The sequence below is a fragment of the Triplophysa rosa genome, linkage group LG19 (assembly GCF_024868665.1).
Source record: "Triplophysa rosa linkage group LG19, Trosa_1v2, whole genome shotgun sequence".
Taxonomy (NCBI): domain Eukaryota; kingdom Metazoa; phylum Chordata; class Actinopteri; order Cypriniformes; family Nemacheilidae; genus Triplophysa; species Triplophysa rosa.
This window is the reverse complement of record NC_079908.1, coordinates 7259660-7277003: the sequence shown is the minus strand read 5'-3', so window position 1 is coordinate 7277003 and position 17344 is coordinate 7259660. Positions and strand designations below refer to the sequence as shown.

Sequence of the window (17344 nt, the reverse complement as noted above, 5' to 3'; positions counted from 1 at the left end):
TACATATTCCTTTCTCTTGTATAGCAATTAACCTTCAGAATTATAAAGGCCATGCTTTATACAGCAAATAAAAACTTTCCATTTTTCATTGGATGTTTTTCAGTCATACTTTTCAATACCAAATGATATAAATCACCTTTAGTATAAAGTTAAACTCTTTTTTTTATCCGTAACAATGCCTCTTTGTTCAACCAAAGAATCACTTGTTATTCTTATGGTGTCTGTTGTTAACTTTATACTGTTATAATGATCATTGGTTAGGTTTTGATGTGGTACTGCATTTGGCATTTTCCTCCCCTGCATGAGACTGTTTTCCCACTACGATACATCAGCATCATTTGCAGGGAACAATTTAACCTGAAAAGAGATCAAATAAAAATAATACCTTTCACAAATCAAATGGCTTGACATCCAAATGGTTTTATTTAATGCAACCATATACGTAAAACATTAAGTTACAAGCTAATTTTACAATGATGTTGGGGATATTTCTTAAAGTTCTCACACTCATATGTTTATAGTTTTATGTTTTTAATACTGATCTGTCTCTTCATAATTCTGCAGATGATTGTTGTGGTTTCACCTTCCCTTTTCAAGGCAGTCTCACAAAGTGGTGTGTATGAGCCTCATCACACGCTGGTACAGCTGCTGAACAACTGACACCACATTCCTGTAACGTAAAAGAGAAACACAAGAAATGTTGGCTTCCAAAAATGCCTGCCTTCATGAGTTTCTACATTTCAAGTCAATCAAGTTACTTACACAATGGATTGACTACTTTGTTGTTCATTATTGTGCCTTAGATGTTTTCTTTAAAAACATTTAATGCTTAAATCTGGCATATGCCTCCCTACACAAAACAAAGGAAAATGCTACACTGAAATAAAATGTTGGATTAAAATAAAAAAATGTAAATCAGTTGCAATATTGAAGGTATGTTTAGTCAACATTACATAAACAGCCGCGGGAAAAAATATAGGAGACCATTACAAATTTTAATTTCAAATTAGCATTTCTAGATGTATTGGAGCCATTCCAGTCCAGTGTTTGTTGAATTTTAACCAAATCAAACCTCAGGAGTGACAAAGTCATCCAACAGCAATGTGAAATAGTAACAGCATGACAAGGCATAAAAACTATGATAAATCTAGGCACATATATATTTTAAAGTTTTCCTAAATACATGTACAAATGTTAATGTTGTTTTTCTTATAAGTGAATATCAACTTGTTTTCTTTGCAGTATTTGAGGACTGAAAAAATATTTTGACCCGTTTCTCTAGTTTTCATTATCTTCAAATAAATGCAAGTAGAAACAATTTTTTTATTAGAAATTTGGGAGAAATATTGTTAGTAGTTCAAAAAATTAAATAAAAATGATAATTTTACCTAAACGTATACCTATAAATGATACATTTTCAGAAAAACTGAAAATAATTTTGAAATCTTTTTTTTGCGGCTGTATATGTATAAGTTACAAAACCTATGTTTCTTAAATGAACATGATTTTTATATGTAGAAGATTTTGATTAAAGTTAAAACATTCATTTATATTTATTAGGTTAACAAAACAATATGTTTCATAAAAAAACGAACATAATTAAATACACCCAAATGAAAACTTACCGGCCACCATGTGAGGCACAGTTATTTCTGTCTGGATGAAGGCAGAACAGTGATGCAATGCAATACACACAGCACAACAGCATAGAAAGTAGTCTCCTCTTTAAAGACATTTTCAGTCCAGTCCTCTAAACAATCTGAGGTCAGATTCTTAAAACGTCCTTCTTTAGCCTGCTCAAGGTAAAGATGGGCAGAGATGTGTTGAGGGATGGGCACTTCATCACAAACACCACCCAAGAGCCTATGTGGGTAGTGTAACAGAACAACAACTGCTGACCAAAAGCTGCTTTGAATAGCAGTGAACAGTCTAGTAAAGGGATGAATAACATTGACACATTGTTGACTGGTGGGTGTCACGCTTTATTATGTAGCACTGACATAAAAAGATCTTTCCTTAGGTCTGTGTGGGGGTTACTAAAAACAGTTGATTTTAAGTCCAATGTAAGGCTTTGAAGAGGTGGCTTTATCATTGCGGTTAAAGGTAAAGTATGATTTTTTCTTATTTTTTGCCATCATAATGTACAGTGGTCACTATACACAACACATTTATATAGGTTCACCCGCATGTCATTCCAAACCTGAATGGCTTTCTTGAAGAATGTTTGTAACTAAACAACACTGGCCCCCATTTACTTCCGTTGTTTGGACAGAAAACCATTTCTCAAACATTTGGGACATTTCTCAAAATATCTTCTTTGTGTTCTACAGAATAAAGAGTTATATAGCGGTTTTGAACCTCATGAGGGTGAATAAACAATGAAAGAATTTTCATTTTTAGGTAAACTATCCCTTCAGCCAATGGTTTAGGGTGGGGCTTTGGGCGACCAACAAGTGTTAGATGGGGTCATTATTTTTCACACTTTCCCTTCAAAGTCAAAATAACTGCTTCATACAACATCTATGAAATAAGAACAAACATATTGGCTGCTATATTCATTTAAGAGGTTTATATTTTATTGTAAATATTAACTCACCCATGAACAAGTTTTTACACTTATGAGTAATCACATGATGCTGCAGTCCGCCCACCTATCAACCCAACCCACTCTCTCTCTTTTTTTATCCCAGTTTCTCTTCCTCTTTATAGTTTGTTGAAAGTTAGTGATCAATAGTTGAATACCACTGATGAACTGTGGAAAGAAGCTATTACAGCCAACAAAATGGACATAAACAGCACTTTAGCTCTTTTTTATTTCTAACTGGGCTTTGTCTTCAGACTAATGCAACCGAATCAGCACAGGAAGATGTCTTGAGAAACACTGAAAACAAGAATGACATCTTAGTTCTGGACATTTTTTCTTCTGGACTTTTTTCTTCAGTTCACTGAATTTTTCGGATATTCACGATGAGAATGATTTTCTTTCATCTGCTTCTCATCACTGTTTCAAACAAAGAACGCTGTTAATGCTCAAACAGATACAGCCTCAAGTTCTTTTTGGGAATTCGTTAAATGAGCGCTTCAGATTGATGATCATATGATCAGCGACGTCTTTGTATTACAGTAAAGTTTATCGGGTGCTCACAGACGTTCTCCTAAAGTAGGAAATTTGCTCTTGAGATGCATTGATGGAACCTGGAAGACAGCCAGACAGAACAAGGGTCGGATAAAAGAAACCACGGCAGCAAAACAGAGACAACATTTTACTTTCCCCTATGGGAGCAAACAAAAATCTCCAGCCCATTTCTTCTTCTTCAAACCGTCAGTATCTTCATCTGTTTAAACTCACATTCGTAACTTTAAAATGACTTGAGAGTAATGTAACTTTGATGTGAATCACAGTAGTAAAGTACATGTGTTGCAATGATGAAGCTTTTCAACGTGACTCAAGAGACTTCCTTGGAAAATATGAGGGAGAACTACAGAGTGACAACAGTGAGTCTAATGCTTACAACCCCGGCCATGACTGAAAATGTTTTTGTGTCCATGGGCTATATTCTTAGCGTGGGATCCGTTTTGATCATCTCCACCAACCTTCTAGTAGCCATTGCTCTGGTCCTTCTCATCCACAAGAAGAGCTGCCAGAGCTGGTGCTTTGTCCTATATCTAGCCATTGCTGACATCCTAGTGGGCGTGGCTATTACTGGCATTGCCGCCGATGCTCTTGAAGGCCTCACGGCCTCCGTGCGTAAAGGCAAGTGTTTGTTACGCATGTGCTTCATCATTGCACCCTCCACTGCCTCGATCCTCACCATGTTCTGTATCTCGCTGGACCGCTATGTGGCCATAAAGATGCCACTGCGATATTCACAGCTAATGAGCAAGAAGATGGTCGTCGGGTCTTTGGTGCCCCTGTGGATGATCTCTGTTACTGTGGGTTTCTTGCCATACATTGTGAAACCAATGCAACGAAAAGATTATGACAGAGTTTGCACGTTCTTCTCAGTCATCGAGCCCCAGGGCATCATTGGGATCTTCTGCTTGTTATTCTTCCCTCTACTCTGTGTCTTCATTTATTTCTACATGGACATCTTGAAAATCGCCTGCGGGCACCAGCAGCGCATCTGCAGCAGGCAAGCAGGTTCGAGGTTTCTGCCGCCCAGCCGTTACTGGGGTCACGTAAAAGCCCTGTGGACTGTGGCCATGCTGGTTGGCTGCTTCACGCTCTGCTGGTGCCCTTTCTTTGTGGTCAGTATTGTGCAGGTTTCATGTCCGAAATGTAAACTTTATCACTTTTTGGAGAACCATCTCTGGCTGCTGGGACTCTCAAACTCCCTTATCAATCCGCTCGTATATGCCTGCTGGCAACAAGAGGTGAGGAATCAGATTTGTGAGATCTTCGCTAAAGTTAGACTGTGTTGCAAAACACGCTCGGAAACGGCAGACAGATGCCACATAGACCATATAACCACCACTCAGACACAATTTCATGGCAAGACGCTGCCCATCGAGTTAAACTACACAATACCTTAAACATCCGGAAAAATATTCCCAATAGGGTAGAGCTCATTGGAAACTGTATGAGGTCTTTTATGTCCCTTAATGGATTTGGAGCCCAGAGTATCTCCACATGAAATAGAGCAGATGGCTCTGTTTGCTCTTCTTTCTCCCTGCACTCAACACATTCAAAATAACCGAAGCACTTAGCCTAGTTCTTCTCCTATTTGCACTTGTTTTTTTTACTATCAGTTGTAAAATACAAAACTGCATTAGATAAAACTCATATATACTCTCAATGTGCATTATCCAATATGTGCTTAAAGATTTTATCTGTATATCAACAGTAAGTCATAGGTCTCATTTAATAATAACTGCATGCAACTCTTTTCAACACTGTGGAACTTTTATGTATATAAAAAGTAATTCATATTTTATTAATAATATTGTTTTGTATTGGAGATTTTTTGTGTGATTATGTGCATAAACGGCTTCGGCAGCAACAACGTAAACAATCGTTATGTGGCCCAAACTTAACTTCCGGTAGACCTCTGCAAAGAATCAATAACTGTTTAGTATTTTTTATAGTAGTAATATACAATAAAATATTAATATTAATTAACATTACTATAAATTAAAAATGAAATAATTTATTATACCATAACCAAACACAGACCGGAAGTTAACTATGGGCCAGGCGCATGCGTCCGGTCAAACCGTCTTTCCCACAGATATAAATAACTAGATGCCGCATTCAAGTGCTCCAGGCACGTAGACGTGTCCTGCACTGCACAACCATGGCTATGAAAGATGTACATTTAGTCATTTAGCAGACGCTTTTATCCAAAGTGACTACAAAGAGTTCAGGGAGCAATAAGCGATATGTCATACAGGAGCAATAATACAGTAGGTGCTAATACAAAGTTACTGGTTTCAACAAAAGCTAGACCACTACATGTTGAGAAAAAGAGAGAGGGTTATAATATTTTTTTTCAACTGTCTGTCAAGTATTCACAGAAGGGATGGATTTTAAGTAGTTTTTTGAATGTTGTGAGAGATGTGGTTGACCGAACCGAGTTAGGAAGATTGTTCCACCAGGAAGGAGTTGTGAAGGAGAATGAGCGGGAAAGCGATTTACTGCCCTTATGAGAAGGCAATACAAGACGCCGCTGGTTTGCTGAACGCAGGCTTCTTGATGGGGTGTAGGAGTGTAGGAGTGTGTGAAAGTATGCCGGTGCAGATCCAGTGATAGTCCTGTAGGCAAGCATTAGTGACTTGAATCTGATACGGGCTTCAACCGGTAGCCAGTGGAGAGAGATGAAAAGGGGCATCACTTGAGCCCTTTTGGGCTGTTGGAAGACGAGGCGTGCTGCTGCGTTCTGAACCAGCTGGAGTGGTTTGATAGCCTTTGCATGAAGACCAGCAAGGAGAGCATTGCAGTAGTCCAACCTTGAGATTACCAGGGCCTGGACAAGGAGTTGTGCCGCATGAAACCACAGGGATTTAAATTCCCGAAAAATGGGATAACCTTTCGTTGTTGTCAAGTGTTAGTGTAGCATATATAATGTTTGAGTTTATACTGTACAACAATAAATATGTTTTCATAATCATACACAGTCACTTTGATTTTGAGTGTTAACGGACCGGCTCGCACCTATCCAATATGGAGGCTGACCTATGTATAGAGGGTATGCATTGACGTCACTTTCCCATGTGCACATGTCGGGACACTCCCTGGGACACGCTCCCCTGGGTGGCAAAACACCCAGCAAATTGGCTGAGGAGAATAGGAGAAACAAAGAAACCTGGACCTTGTAGGTAGTCATTTTGGTGAGTGTTTTGCCACCCAGGATGGCACGCTACGGCGTAGAGGGATATAGAGGGTATGGACGTGTCGTCACCTTACCACGTGAACACCACGTGAGCACGCCGGAGCGCGCCCCCGTGGGTGGCAAAACACTCAGCCAAATGACTGCTTACAATATCAGGAAACGCAATTCCGTGCAACATTTCAGTGTCCAGGAACACCTGATTCCTTTGTAAGTCGCAGGGAAGTCATAAGGATCACCGTTGAGTCCAGCTGCTTGTAATTTCAGCAAATAATTGCGTGTTTTAGTCCAGGGCCGTTGCTCAATATGCGTCCTTGTCTGTACTTGTGTCCTTGTGGACCCAAGTACTGTTCCAAATCCAAGTTCACATCTAGCCAAGTACAGTTCAAATCCCCGGATGTGTTCTTGCTCCGCCCCTTTTATCGAGGTTGCATAGCGAGGTGACTTGTGCGGTACGGGCCATAACCCAGAATTCAGTTCGCTCCAACTGACGTTCCGTAATGGCGGAAGAGAGAACGCACAACTGTAAGTAATACATTTGAAAATACTATTCTTATTATGTCACGAAATGTAGTTTTTTGAGGCGAGAATATAGTTGTTTAGTAGGGCTGTCGCGATAAACCGACGATAAATATCACGTGATTTATGCACAGCTTTTGAGTGAAGTACGGGAAAATGCTGCTGCATCCGAAAGCCAGAGGGCGCTCTTGTGCGGAAACTCCAAATACGCACTGCAGAAGAAGACCATAACACGTTCTAGAATCTAGGAAATGCCTATGGACATCTTTTTATCACTGTTACTCAAGTCTCATCAGGTATTTTTATGATAATAAAGTATATTTATAATGATCATGTTTGCTTTTTCAAATGCACATGATAAGCGACTCAAACGCGCACTGCTTTTAGATCGAGCAGCATTTCCTGCTGATCCCAGAGCCGTGCTTCACAGACAAGCTACGCATTAAAAAAATATCGACACATTGCATATCGCAGCCAGCTTGATTTCAATAGGATTTGGTGGTATCGCGATAAATTATCGTGTAGACTTCAAATCTGGTGTTGAATTATAAGGTTAGCCACTATTTTCAAATTTCTTCAGACGATTTCGGAGGTGGGAGATCCCGGGTAGTCGGCGCTTATGTACCTGCCGAGGCCAGCCCTACCTCGGCAAGTGCTCCTGAAATATACTGCTGCCAATAGCGTTGCTGTAGTGGTTCCATTTTGATTGATTAATTGATTATTTTACTTATTTCACTTTCCTTTTTTTCTGTGTCTAATTTTTCCTCGTAACGTCCAACACTTTCCCACCAACGTCTTTCCCGCTTTTTTTATTTGAATTGAAAACGAGAAGAGTCCGTTGTTAGATATTCAATTTTATTTCAAACGAAATTAATATAATCAGAGTAGGCAAATATTGCCTGAACCACATATTAATATTTAATAGTTTTAAAATACAAAAGAGGCAGCTGTATAATATCATATTACACACGTTTTGCTAATTACATTAGTAATTAGTGAAATCAATATGTACATAAAAAAAAGATATGCAATGACGCCGATTGAAGCATGAGGTCAAGTATGCTGCTGTTCCATTTGTAAAATAACTGGACTTGCGTCTTCGGGAGTTCATTCTTCTGAGTCGAACTTGCCAAGTCCGATCTTGGAAGGACGCAAGTCTGCCACCCAGGGGAGCGTGTCCCAGGCATGTTCACGTGGGAAAGTGACGTCAATGCATACCCTCTATAGCGGCCCATAGAAACAGATGCTAAGACAGCATCTAGTTATTTATATCTATGGTCTATACATTTTTATTTATGCCAATAAAACTTGAATCTAAATATCAAAACATGCCTAAAATATGTATTATTATTGTGCTTAAGTTGTGAAATCATTGTAAAGTTTCAATCGCTTTAAATCATGTTTTTAAGTTGTAAGCTCAAGGTTACCGCTAAGGTTGTCTATACGAAAACTACAAATCCCACAATTGCCTTACGCGTTCAAACCGGAAGAGTACCAGCGGAAACCAGTCGGCGGATTCAAATTTTTCCGGTGTGATAGACTACTCACAATGAAGTAAGTATTGCTTTGAATGTTTACACTTCATTAACAAAACACCCCAATATTTGCTGTCGTTAATTTTTAGGATAAATGTTTTCTGAGACGTAGAGATACAAGGTATATTATCAATGGTAACGTTAAAAGGTCTGTCGCTAAAGTCAACTAGCATCGGTTTAGCAATGGGAAGCTAACCATTCCTGTAGTACAGTTACGTTAAACAGTACGTTTATAAAGCACCAACAAATACCAAAAAATGACAAGCATAATACAAACACGATACGGTGCTTTGTTTCTTTTTTTTGTCACACAGCGTAAAGCATTCATTATTAACCTACTAGAATAAAATGAACTGTAAAAGTTGAAAATTCATGATGTCTGTCTAAAATGCACCTACATAAAAAACCTGAGTTAATACAGTTCACCAGGGCTGCGATTCTACTTCTAGTTATAAACATGATGTTATATGAAATTAAGTTGTTGCATTTGATATGACATATTATTTTGAAAACAAAGTGATTAGAAAAATATATATCCTTAGTCCCCTGAAAATAATGTCTGTGGGCAAGCGTTTTACCTTCATCATTAGAAACTGAATTTGTGACTCTGCTCAATACAGTCCTCTCACCAAAGTGAAGCTCATCAATGAACTGAATGAAAGAGAAGCTGACTTGGGAATCAAAGATGCTGTGTCCTGGCATTCGGTCTATAAGGACAGCGCCTGGATCTTCATCGGTGAGTAGCCGGATTGCATTCACCAACTTTAACATTTTGATTGTTTAAAAAAAAAAAAAACAAGTGTACTGCCAAAAAATAGAACTTAAGAGGCACCATGGCATTATCATACACGCTCACGATGCTTTTTTTAGGCTTCCATATAAATGGATAGTTCACCCAAAAACAAAATTTCAGTAAACATACTCACCATGTGTGTCATTTCAAACCTGTGTGGCTTTATTTTTTCTGGAGAACACAAAAGATATTTTTAAGAATGTTGGTAACCCAAACAACACTGAGACCCATTGACTGAGACATTTCTCAAAATATCTCCCTTTGTCATACAGAAGATAAAAGAAAGTCATACAGGTTTTAAATGAAATGAGAATAAATAAATGATGAAACATTATTTTGGGGTGATCTGTCCCTATAAAAGAGACCCAAATAGAGGTTTCATTCTGCCAGGTGGTGGCAGCAGTCACCTATTTCACTACCCACAATGCACTTCATGCAATGCAATGATCTCAGTATTTCTCTAGGAGTCCACAGTGGGACATAATGTACAACACTGATTTGACCTTGTGTAATTTTTAGTTGTTCGTTTATAGCTGTTTATTAATGTTTTTCATCTCCCTTACCTATAGCTTATGATCAGCTCAGATGTTTATTCAAATGTTATGACAAACCAAAAGCAATTTCATGATTTACAGAATAATTTAATATGATTTATGTAAAAATAAACACTGACCCATTTAGTACTGTAAAGCTGGCAAGTCGCATTAAATATTTAACATGCAAATATGGTCACATGCAGGTGGATTCCCATATGAGCTGACAGAAGGAGACATCATCTGTGTATTCTCTCAGTAAGTCCTCCTTTAACCCACTTTTTCTTTCTGTATTTTAAAAGTGCATGTTTTTCTTGCCAAAGATGTCAGCATTCTTTTCTTTTCTCCCAGTGTAGCTTTAATCCTACTTTGTGAATCTCAGGTATGGGGAGATTGCCAACATCAACCTTGTCCGAGATAAGAAGACGGGCAAATCCAAAGGATTTTGCTTCCTGTGCTATGAAGATCAAAGGAGCACCATTCTGGCTGTGGATAACTTCAATGGGATCAAGGTAAGGAGCTTTTTCATCTCTTAGTAAATTGTGTGATCACTGATAAAATGGATCTGAATAGGTCAGATGTTGTTACTTTTTTTGGTGTCCTTTATAGATTAAGGGCCGGACCATACGTGTAGACCATGTTAAAAATTATCGACCACCTAAAGACACAGATGACATTGATGATATCACAAAACAATTGAGAGAGGAGGGCTGCGCTCCTAAAATACCTCTACCACCTTCTTCTGAGTCCGAGTCTGAGGAAGAGCACGCTGTACCTGTGAAAAAGCCCAAAAAAGGTAAAAATAGGTTTTATCTTTTCATTACTAAATTTTGTATATATTTTAAATTTTTCCTTTCCATGTTTTTGCTGGTGTCACACGGATAGAAAGAGTACCATATTTGGATTTTAACCTTGTGGATGATTATATGTTTATGTTTATCACATGTATTCGCTTGTGTGACATAACCAAGTTGCAGATGTTCAAAACAGGTCATTTTTGCAGCTTAAAAAATGCTCTTTTTGGACTAAAAAGTTACACGTTCTATAGAAAATCAAAATTGAATTAATAGAACCGTATTCCTCTTACTGTAATGGAAAACCTGTTTACTACTTCAGATAAAAAAGAAAAGAAGAAGAAAAAGAAGGAGAAGAAAGAGAAGAAAAAGGCACTAAAGGAGGAGAGACACGAAGCACGTACTGAAACGTCTTCACCTCCCAGAGTTAAGAAAGAGAAGGAGGATGTGGCGTATGAGAAGTACGTCGTAAGAGGACCGACTGAGCATAAGAGGGACAGACCCGGACAAGACAGATCGACTGACGTGGAGAGATTCAGAGAGAGACACGGAGATGACAGGAGAAGTGAGAGAGACAGACAGACAGGTGAGAGAGACTGGGACAGACAGATGAGCGAGAGAGACAGGGACAGACAGACAGACAGAAACAGAGAGGGGAAAAGACATGAAGACACACAACAGCGCGACAACAGGGATCGAGGAAGAGGCAGTGATAGAGAGAGAGAACGATATGGAGGTAGGGAGAAAGAGCGAGACCGGGAAAGAGAGAGAGACAGGGATAGAGACAGAGGGTTTGCCAAACACAGAGATCATAGTTGGGAAAGAGAAAACAGATGAAACTAAACTTTTTTTATTCAAATGGAAGAAATGTTTTGTTTTGCATACAAAATTGATTTTTTTTGCACTCTCGGTTTTATTGGAGATTACTGTTTTTGTAAGTGTACTTCAGAAAATGTAAATAAATGTTAATTGTGTTTTTATTACATGGCTCTCTGGAATACTTTCATTCTAATCTATAATATTTTATGCAACAAAAAAAAAGATTTACATTGTAATGGGCAACTTAACTAAAATTTTAAGCCAACCTCCGCTTCACGTTCCTCTTCATTTTGTCAGGTTGTATTTGTCATAATGACCGGCTTACTGTATATTTTTCCTTACTAACTAACTTACTAACACGGAATACACTCATTGACAAATAAATAAACTTTATTTGAATTTAAATGGTACAAAGACCAAAAAGTGAACACTGAAAACGTTTCCAAAAAATCAAGATGATGCTATCAAAGTACACCAACCATTATAGAGCTCAGTTGAAAAACTATTAAAGACATTTAGGTAAGGACAGATGTTTAGTAGAAAAAGATTTTTTTTACATCAAACCAAATTATACCTGCTCGACAGGAAACAACAGCATTTTTCCATTTCTAATATGTCAAATAATCTATAGCCACATCAACATATTGAATAAACAAGCAAAAGATGAAACGGAACTACACAGGTATACTCTGAATAAATAGACACAGAATTCATTAGTCATAAACCAGAGCTATTCTTGTTATTTTTAAAATAATTGATTTTAGCAAAACATTATTTACAGTTAGAACAAAAGGGATCACCTAGGAAACCTGTTATAGCCTTTAGTTGTTAACTTCATTGCCAATTAAATGATCCATAATTGGCCAATCAGGAATCTTTTTCAGACATTACACATCCATACTTAAGGTTAAAGGTCAAATTTTTGTTTGCACTGAATTTAACCTTGACTGATGTCATTAACCATGTTGTGATTCCACTATTAAAAATACAGATGTTCACATCGGTTCTTAATGGGACATTACCTGCGTCTAAAATATAAACAGCTCCCTTACGTCATCTGGTCTTTGGATGTAGCGGTCTTCTGTAAATGTAAGCAGTCTTATTGATATTTAGCCAGTGTAATGTTCTTTTTTTTAAAAGCAATCTTTGGGTTTTAGTGTCTTGACTATCACAGTATTTACCGAAATAAACCAAAAAGTGAAGTTATACAAATAAAATGACTTTTTAAATGTCCTCTGTAAAATCATCGTTTAAAAATCCCCATCTAAAACAGAAAATAATGGTAGATTTTGCTAAGATATCCAAGTCTTCTACATTACAGTAAATGTTATTGCAATAGCTGTGGTTTTAGTAAAAAACTGTATTGTTCCATGTTTTCTAAAACCCATATTTTACAAAAAAGTATCTTATTACCACAGTCCTTTCGTAACATAATTTGAAAGAACTCTATTAGGGAGTTATGCATGTTAATGGACCAACATTGGGTGGCCACAGGAAATACTGGATGAGGCTCACCACTTAACCATCACACACGTATTCTACAAGTATTCTAGTCCTTACAGGAAGTTGTTTCTCATAACTCGTATTCATGAGTTCATTAGGATGTGCTACACAATATTGATCCTGATGGCTTGATTGTGAGGCACGGCACACGGCTCTGGAGACCACCTGCTCACTTCATTAACATGCATTTATTCAGTTTTGAGTTCACTTCTGTTTAAGGGACAGATGGTTGGTGCTTTGTTTTAACAAACAATATCTTGTCTGTCACACAGCCATAGTGGGTAGTCATAAATAGATCAAAACTGAATGTATTGTATTTTACTGTATTTCCTTTGAATTCCATTGGTTATTTCGTTCCTTTTTTTGCAGATTGCTTTCAAAACAAAATCGTTACTCTTTATAGTCGTTACTTTATAATCGTTACTCGATCCTGTTTAGCACACGTCTGCTTTTGTCATACAGCACACTGAAAGTGCATTTTACACCACTCATTTTACACTATTTCTACAAATTTCAAGTGGAATGATCCATGTGGACTAAAACCATTTACCATTTCATTACGGTAATGTAAAAAGCTTCAAAACATGATTTGAATTTGAGAATTCAATAAAAGTACAAGAATTTTCTGCTTGGAATGAATGAGCTAGATTTCTCATTAGCATATTTTGTTGCCATGACAGCTGTATGTGGAGAGCACCAGCATGAGGGACGAGAGAGTGTGGACTATAGACACTGACCAGAGCGCATGAGCTCAACATTTATATATTTTTCAATGGGTCCATTTCATGTACAAATTTGTCAACAAAGCAGAATACATTTCCTCTATAACGTGTATAAAACATTTCAGTCGCAGACAGAGAAAGAGCTGAGGGTGTTAAGTTGTGCATCAAACTTGGGATCTCTTCATGCAACCACCCGTATTCAGGGATATCATTGCTGTTCTCACACAGACATCAGAGGTATTTCATTGAAGACTCTGTTGGTTATGTACTTCTGTTAAACAGTGTACCTACAACAACCCCAGCAGGGCCAAATAAGTTGACCGGTGAGTGTGTAATGTCCTTCCAACCCATTAAAACCACTTTAAGTCTCTTTCGAGTCCTTTCAAGACACTGGAGGTTTGGACTGTGACCTGAATTTGAGACAAAGTCCTGAAAGAAGGCAGACCTTGAAAGACGGAGTTTACAAACAAGGCATTGTGGGTTTGCTGACCAAAGGAGCGAGTAAACAATTGCTCGCTTCTTGGTGGATTTTGAAAAGAACTCGAATAAACAAAAGTTCAGTCTAGACTAAACGATCAGATTGGAAGAGACATAATAATAGCAAATATCAACAAAACCGGATTTGCTGGTATATTTACAACCTCTGATAAAAAGAGAGAAAGTAAACACACTAAACAAGACAACATTGTTTACATGCAGTCACTGGTGACGGGACAACATACACTTAAAAGCCAAAGTGGTACGGAACAAACAAATCAAGTATCAAACACAATATAACCATATTTGTGATGTGGCATTAATGACCAGATGATGGGTATTAGAAGATTTGAAAAAGTTGGCTGTAGTTCTGTCATGTAGCTAATGATTTGCTCACTGAGATTTGAACCAGCTCTATATTGCAAGTTTCACAAATGATAGCAAAGACGTTTATAAAAAGATCTAAGCTCAAATAAGAAATCAAGAGATCAGATTCTAAACATGGTGGCTATACAGGCCTTTTGCAAGTAAATTTTATTTCCACCGCGCACACTGGGCACTGTTTCATAACGATATTCGACAAACATGAAATCCAGAAGATTGCCATTTACATTGCCATGTACAATTATCATGGTGCCATCAGGCAATCTGGGGGGAACCTTCCGAGACAAATGTTACACCCTCGTGCTTAGACTGTGCCCCAAGTTGCACATCTCCATCTCTGAGGCCTGATGGATCAGATGATCCTGATTTCTTGTCACAAGATCTTGTGGTTTTGGGCATGACGGAGAACTTTCAAGTCTGTTGTACACAGCCAAAACCGGCTGTGGGTGTGATCAGACAGTGATGAGTGTTCAGGTCATGGTGTCCATGGAGCGTCCAACAGAAAACCTGAACTGCACCAGCACCTGCACACTTTGCCACACCTCTCTTAAACTCAAAAACTCCTGTCATCCATCTAGCATGCTAACCTACAAGTGAAACTTCAGTGTGCGTTGTTCGAGCGGATGAGTCTTGAACAGAAATATACACAAAATGTATACATCTCCCACCCGCTGACTTCAAACCTTCTTGTCTGATCGGGAGCAGCAGTTGTCCAGGGTTTCGATAGCTGGAAAAGCTATATTCTGAGATGACACACCAACCTCAGCACATGGAGATTGTGACATTGATACCCAGGTTGCCGTTGTCGGCAAACAAGTGGGCGATAGAGGTATCGAATACGAGACAGTCACTGTTCATGATGGCCGCAGCCACACCATCGTGAATGGACCGTGGCGTGGCCTCCCACGTGAGCCGCCTGCGGTTGCCGTTCAACTCGAGGCGGTAAGCAAAGTTCTCCGCCTGCTTTCTCGTGCCAATGAGCAGCACGATGGCGAAGAACTGCTGATGTCCTTCGTACTTTTCCTGCTTTTCTAAAACCAGCATGAAGTGGTGGCCGAAGCACGACTGCATCATGACCCAGTCCACAGCCCCCGGCAAGTTGATGTCTGTGGCCAGAAAGACAATGTCCTCCCCCTGTAAGGTGGTAATGGATTTGTGGGCGTGCATGAGATGTGGCATGACGGCCTCCAGGGAGCCCTGCCATTTGCAGGAGGCCCCCGGGCAGGGGCAGGTGTACGGGCGGAACTCGCACACCTCCTCGTGCTCCGGCTTTTCGGTGTGGTGGAGAGACAGCAGACATCCGGCCGAGGCATACTGCGGAAACAAAAGAAAAAGATAAGACGTGGGTGCAAATGAGCTGGTTTTATAATCTGTACTAAGTAGCGAAACTGGTCAAATCAAGAGTGCAGGGGGTAAGTAATGAAAAAACAGGAAGATTTACTGTTGCTTTTTTATAAACCAGGAAGGTCCAACTGAGACACAATATCTCTTCTAGTCCTGGTCAATACATAAAACCACATAACAAATAAACACAAAACAAAAATAATAATGAAAGGGGGAGACATTGTGGCAAGACAGATGAGTGTGTGCAGAGAAATAGCGAGGGATGAGAGAAAAAGGGAAAGGGGAGGGAAAAAGGATAAGGGGATTTAAGGAGGGCAGGTGAAGGGTACGGGTGACAGGGAAGAATGTACAGATAAAAGAAAAGCAGGAACTAGGCCATGTGTCACAATGTATCAATGTCATTCGAAGCAAATCCATAAATTACACACACTGATCAGTCTATTCATATGTGTCCCTGCCATACAAGCAACATTTCTGCTAATCATGTGTCAGTGTGTAACGCAAGCCCCACACCCCCAACGTGTGTGTCCATGTAGCTAAGAAAAATGAGTGGTATGGATCAGGCCACAAGAAGATGAATAACACAGCAAAGCTCTCTCTTTGATTATCCCAGGAAAGGAATATCAAGGAAGGTCAAATATGTATGTCCCCAATCCGCTCACTTTGCTGAAATGTGCACACTGCATGACTTTCATTTCGCACCTGAAAACCAACATTTATCACCCTGACTGACCTACAGGGTTATACCTACATCGACAAAAGGTGAAATCCCACAATAACCTTATAAATGCCCCAGAGAATACCATCAGCTTCGTTGAGCAGCATTAAAGAGGATGTATTCAACTCAAATTGTGGATAAAGGTTTACAATTAAAGATTTAAATGATAAAGAAAGAAAACCCCAAATAGGCTCAAAAAGGCATTAGATATTCTGTTTCTCTAACAAAGGAAACAGTGAAAGGTAACTATGTCTGGACAGTCGATAGGGATCATCTCAAAAATGAAGTTCTTTTAGGGCTGAACGATTAATCGAAATCGAATCGCAATCGCGATGTGAGAAGTTGCGATTTGCTAATCGCAAGAGGCTGCGATGTGGAAGCGATGTGAAAAATAGGAAACGCGTCTGTTCCAAGCCCGCTTTGAGTGGCATTCTTGCTAACCAACTGAGTGAGCGCACCTCCGTTATGCCTAATCAGCACTGCCCCAGCCAACTGCATAAACGTCCGTCATTAAAAAAACAAACATACAGAAGGCAGGAGAGAGACAGTGTGTGTTATTATGGCATCTGCAGAGTCAGATCGATCATATTAGGCAAATAAATACTAAAGAACCGTCCAATTCAGAAGACCGCACACACAGCCTGTGTCATACTCGTGCGACTCTTCCCCGCGTTGTGCGTCTTGCGGACGAGCCGTTTAAACTTGACGCGCACACACAGCCTGTCATACTCGCGCGTCTCTGCCCCGCGTTGCGCGTCTCGCGGACGAGCCGTTTAAACTTGACGCGCATACACAGCCTGTTTCGTAATGACGTTTATAGTACTTGAGTCCGGCTCGGGCATCTAGCAATATGGACGAGGCTTTACGCACGCGCGCA

General features: G+C 39.2%; 3 protein-coding genes across 3 annotated transcripts in view; 2 read left to right on the top strand and 1 right to left on the bottom strand.

Moving 5' to 3' along the window:
- The first annotated feature begins 2728 nt into the window (after nucleotides 1-2728).
- Nucleotides 2729-8218, top strand: LOC130569986 (glucose-dependent insulinotropic receptor). Its single transcript, XM_057360016.1, has one exon. The coding sequence runs from the start codon at nucleotides 3424-3426 to the stop codon at nucleotides 4531-4533; it is 1110 nt and encodes a 369-aa protein (XP_057215999.1). The 5' UTR covers nucleotides 2729-3423; the 3' UTR covers nucleotides 4534-8218.
- Nucleotides 8219-8345: 127 nt separating this feature from the next.
- Nucleotides 8346-11490, top strand: rbmx2 (RNA binding motif protein X-linked 2). Its single transcript, XM_057360017.1, has 6 exons — nucleotides 8346-8399; nucleotides 9001-9116; nucleotides 9913-9964; nucleotides 10089-10218; nucleotides 10316-10502; nucleotides 10823-11490. Exons 1-6 carry the CDS (start codon nucleotides 8395-8397, stop codon nucleotides 11335-11337), a joined length of 1005 nt encoding a protein of 334 aa, XP_057216000.1. The 5' UTR covers nucleotides 8346-8394; the 3' UTR covers nucleotides 11338-11490.
- Nucleotides 11491-11701: 211 nt separating this feature from the next.
- siah2l (seven in absentia homolog 2 (Drosophila)-like) overlaps nucleotides 11702-17344 on the bottom strand; it is a 32202-nt gene continuing 26559 nt past the window's right edge. The window contains exon 2 of the mRNA XM_057360018.1: nucleotides 11702-15719. Within this exon, the coding sequence (XP_057216001.1) occupies nucleotides 15168-15719 (552 nt within the window). The 3' untranslated portion in view covers nucleotides 11702-15167. The remainder of the gene's footprint in view (nucleotides 15720-17344) is intronic.

Bases quoted from the DNA above. Each gene is read 5' to 3' on its own strand.
- rbmx2 (XM_057360017.1), top strand. The intron at 9,117-9,912 runs GTGAGTAGCCGG...GGTCACATGCAG, and splicing joins CAGCGCCTGGATCTTCATCG to GTGGATTCCCATATGAGCTG. The intron at 9,965-10,088 runs GTAAGTCCTCCT...TGTGAATCTCAG, and splicing joins ATCATCTGTGTATTCTCTCA to GTATGGGGAGATTGCCAACA.
- LOC130569986 (XM_057360016.1), top strand. From the start codon at position 3,424: ATGATGAAGCTTTTCAACGTGACTCAAGAGACTTCCTTGGAAAATATG.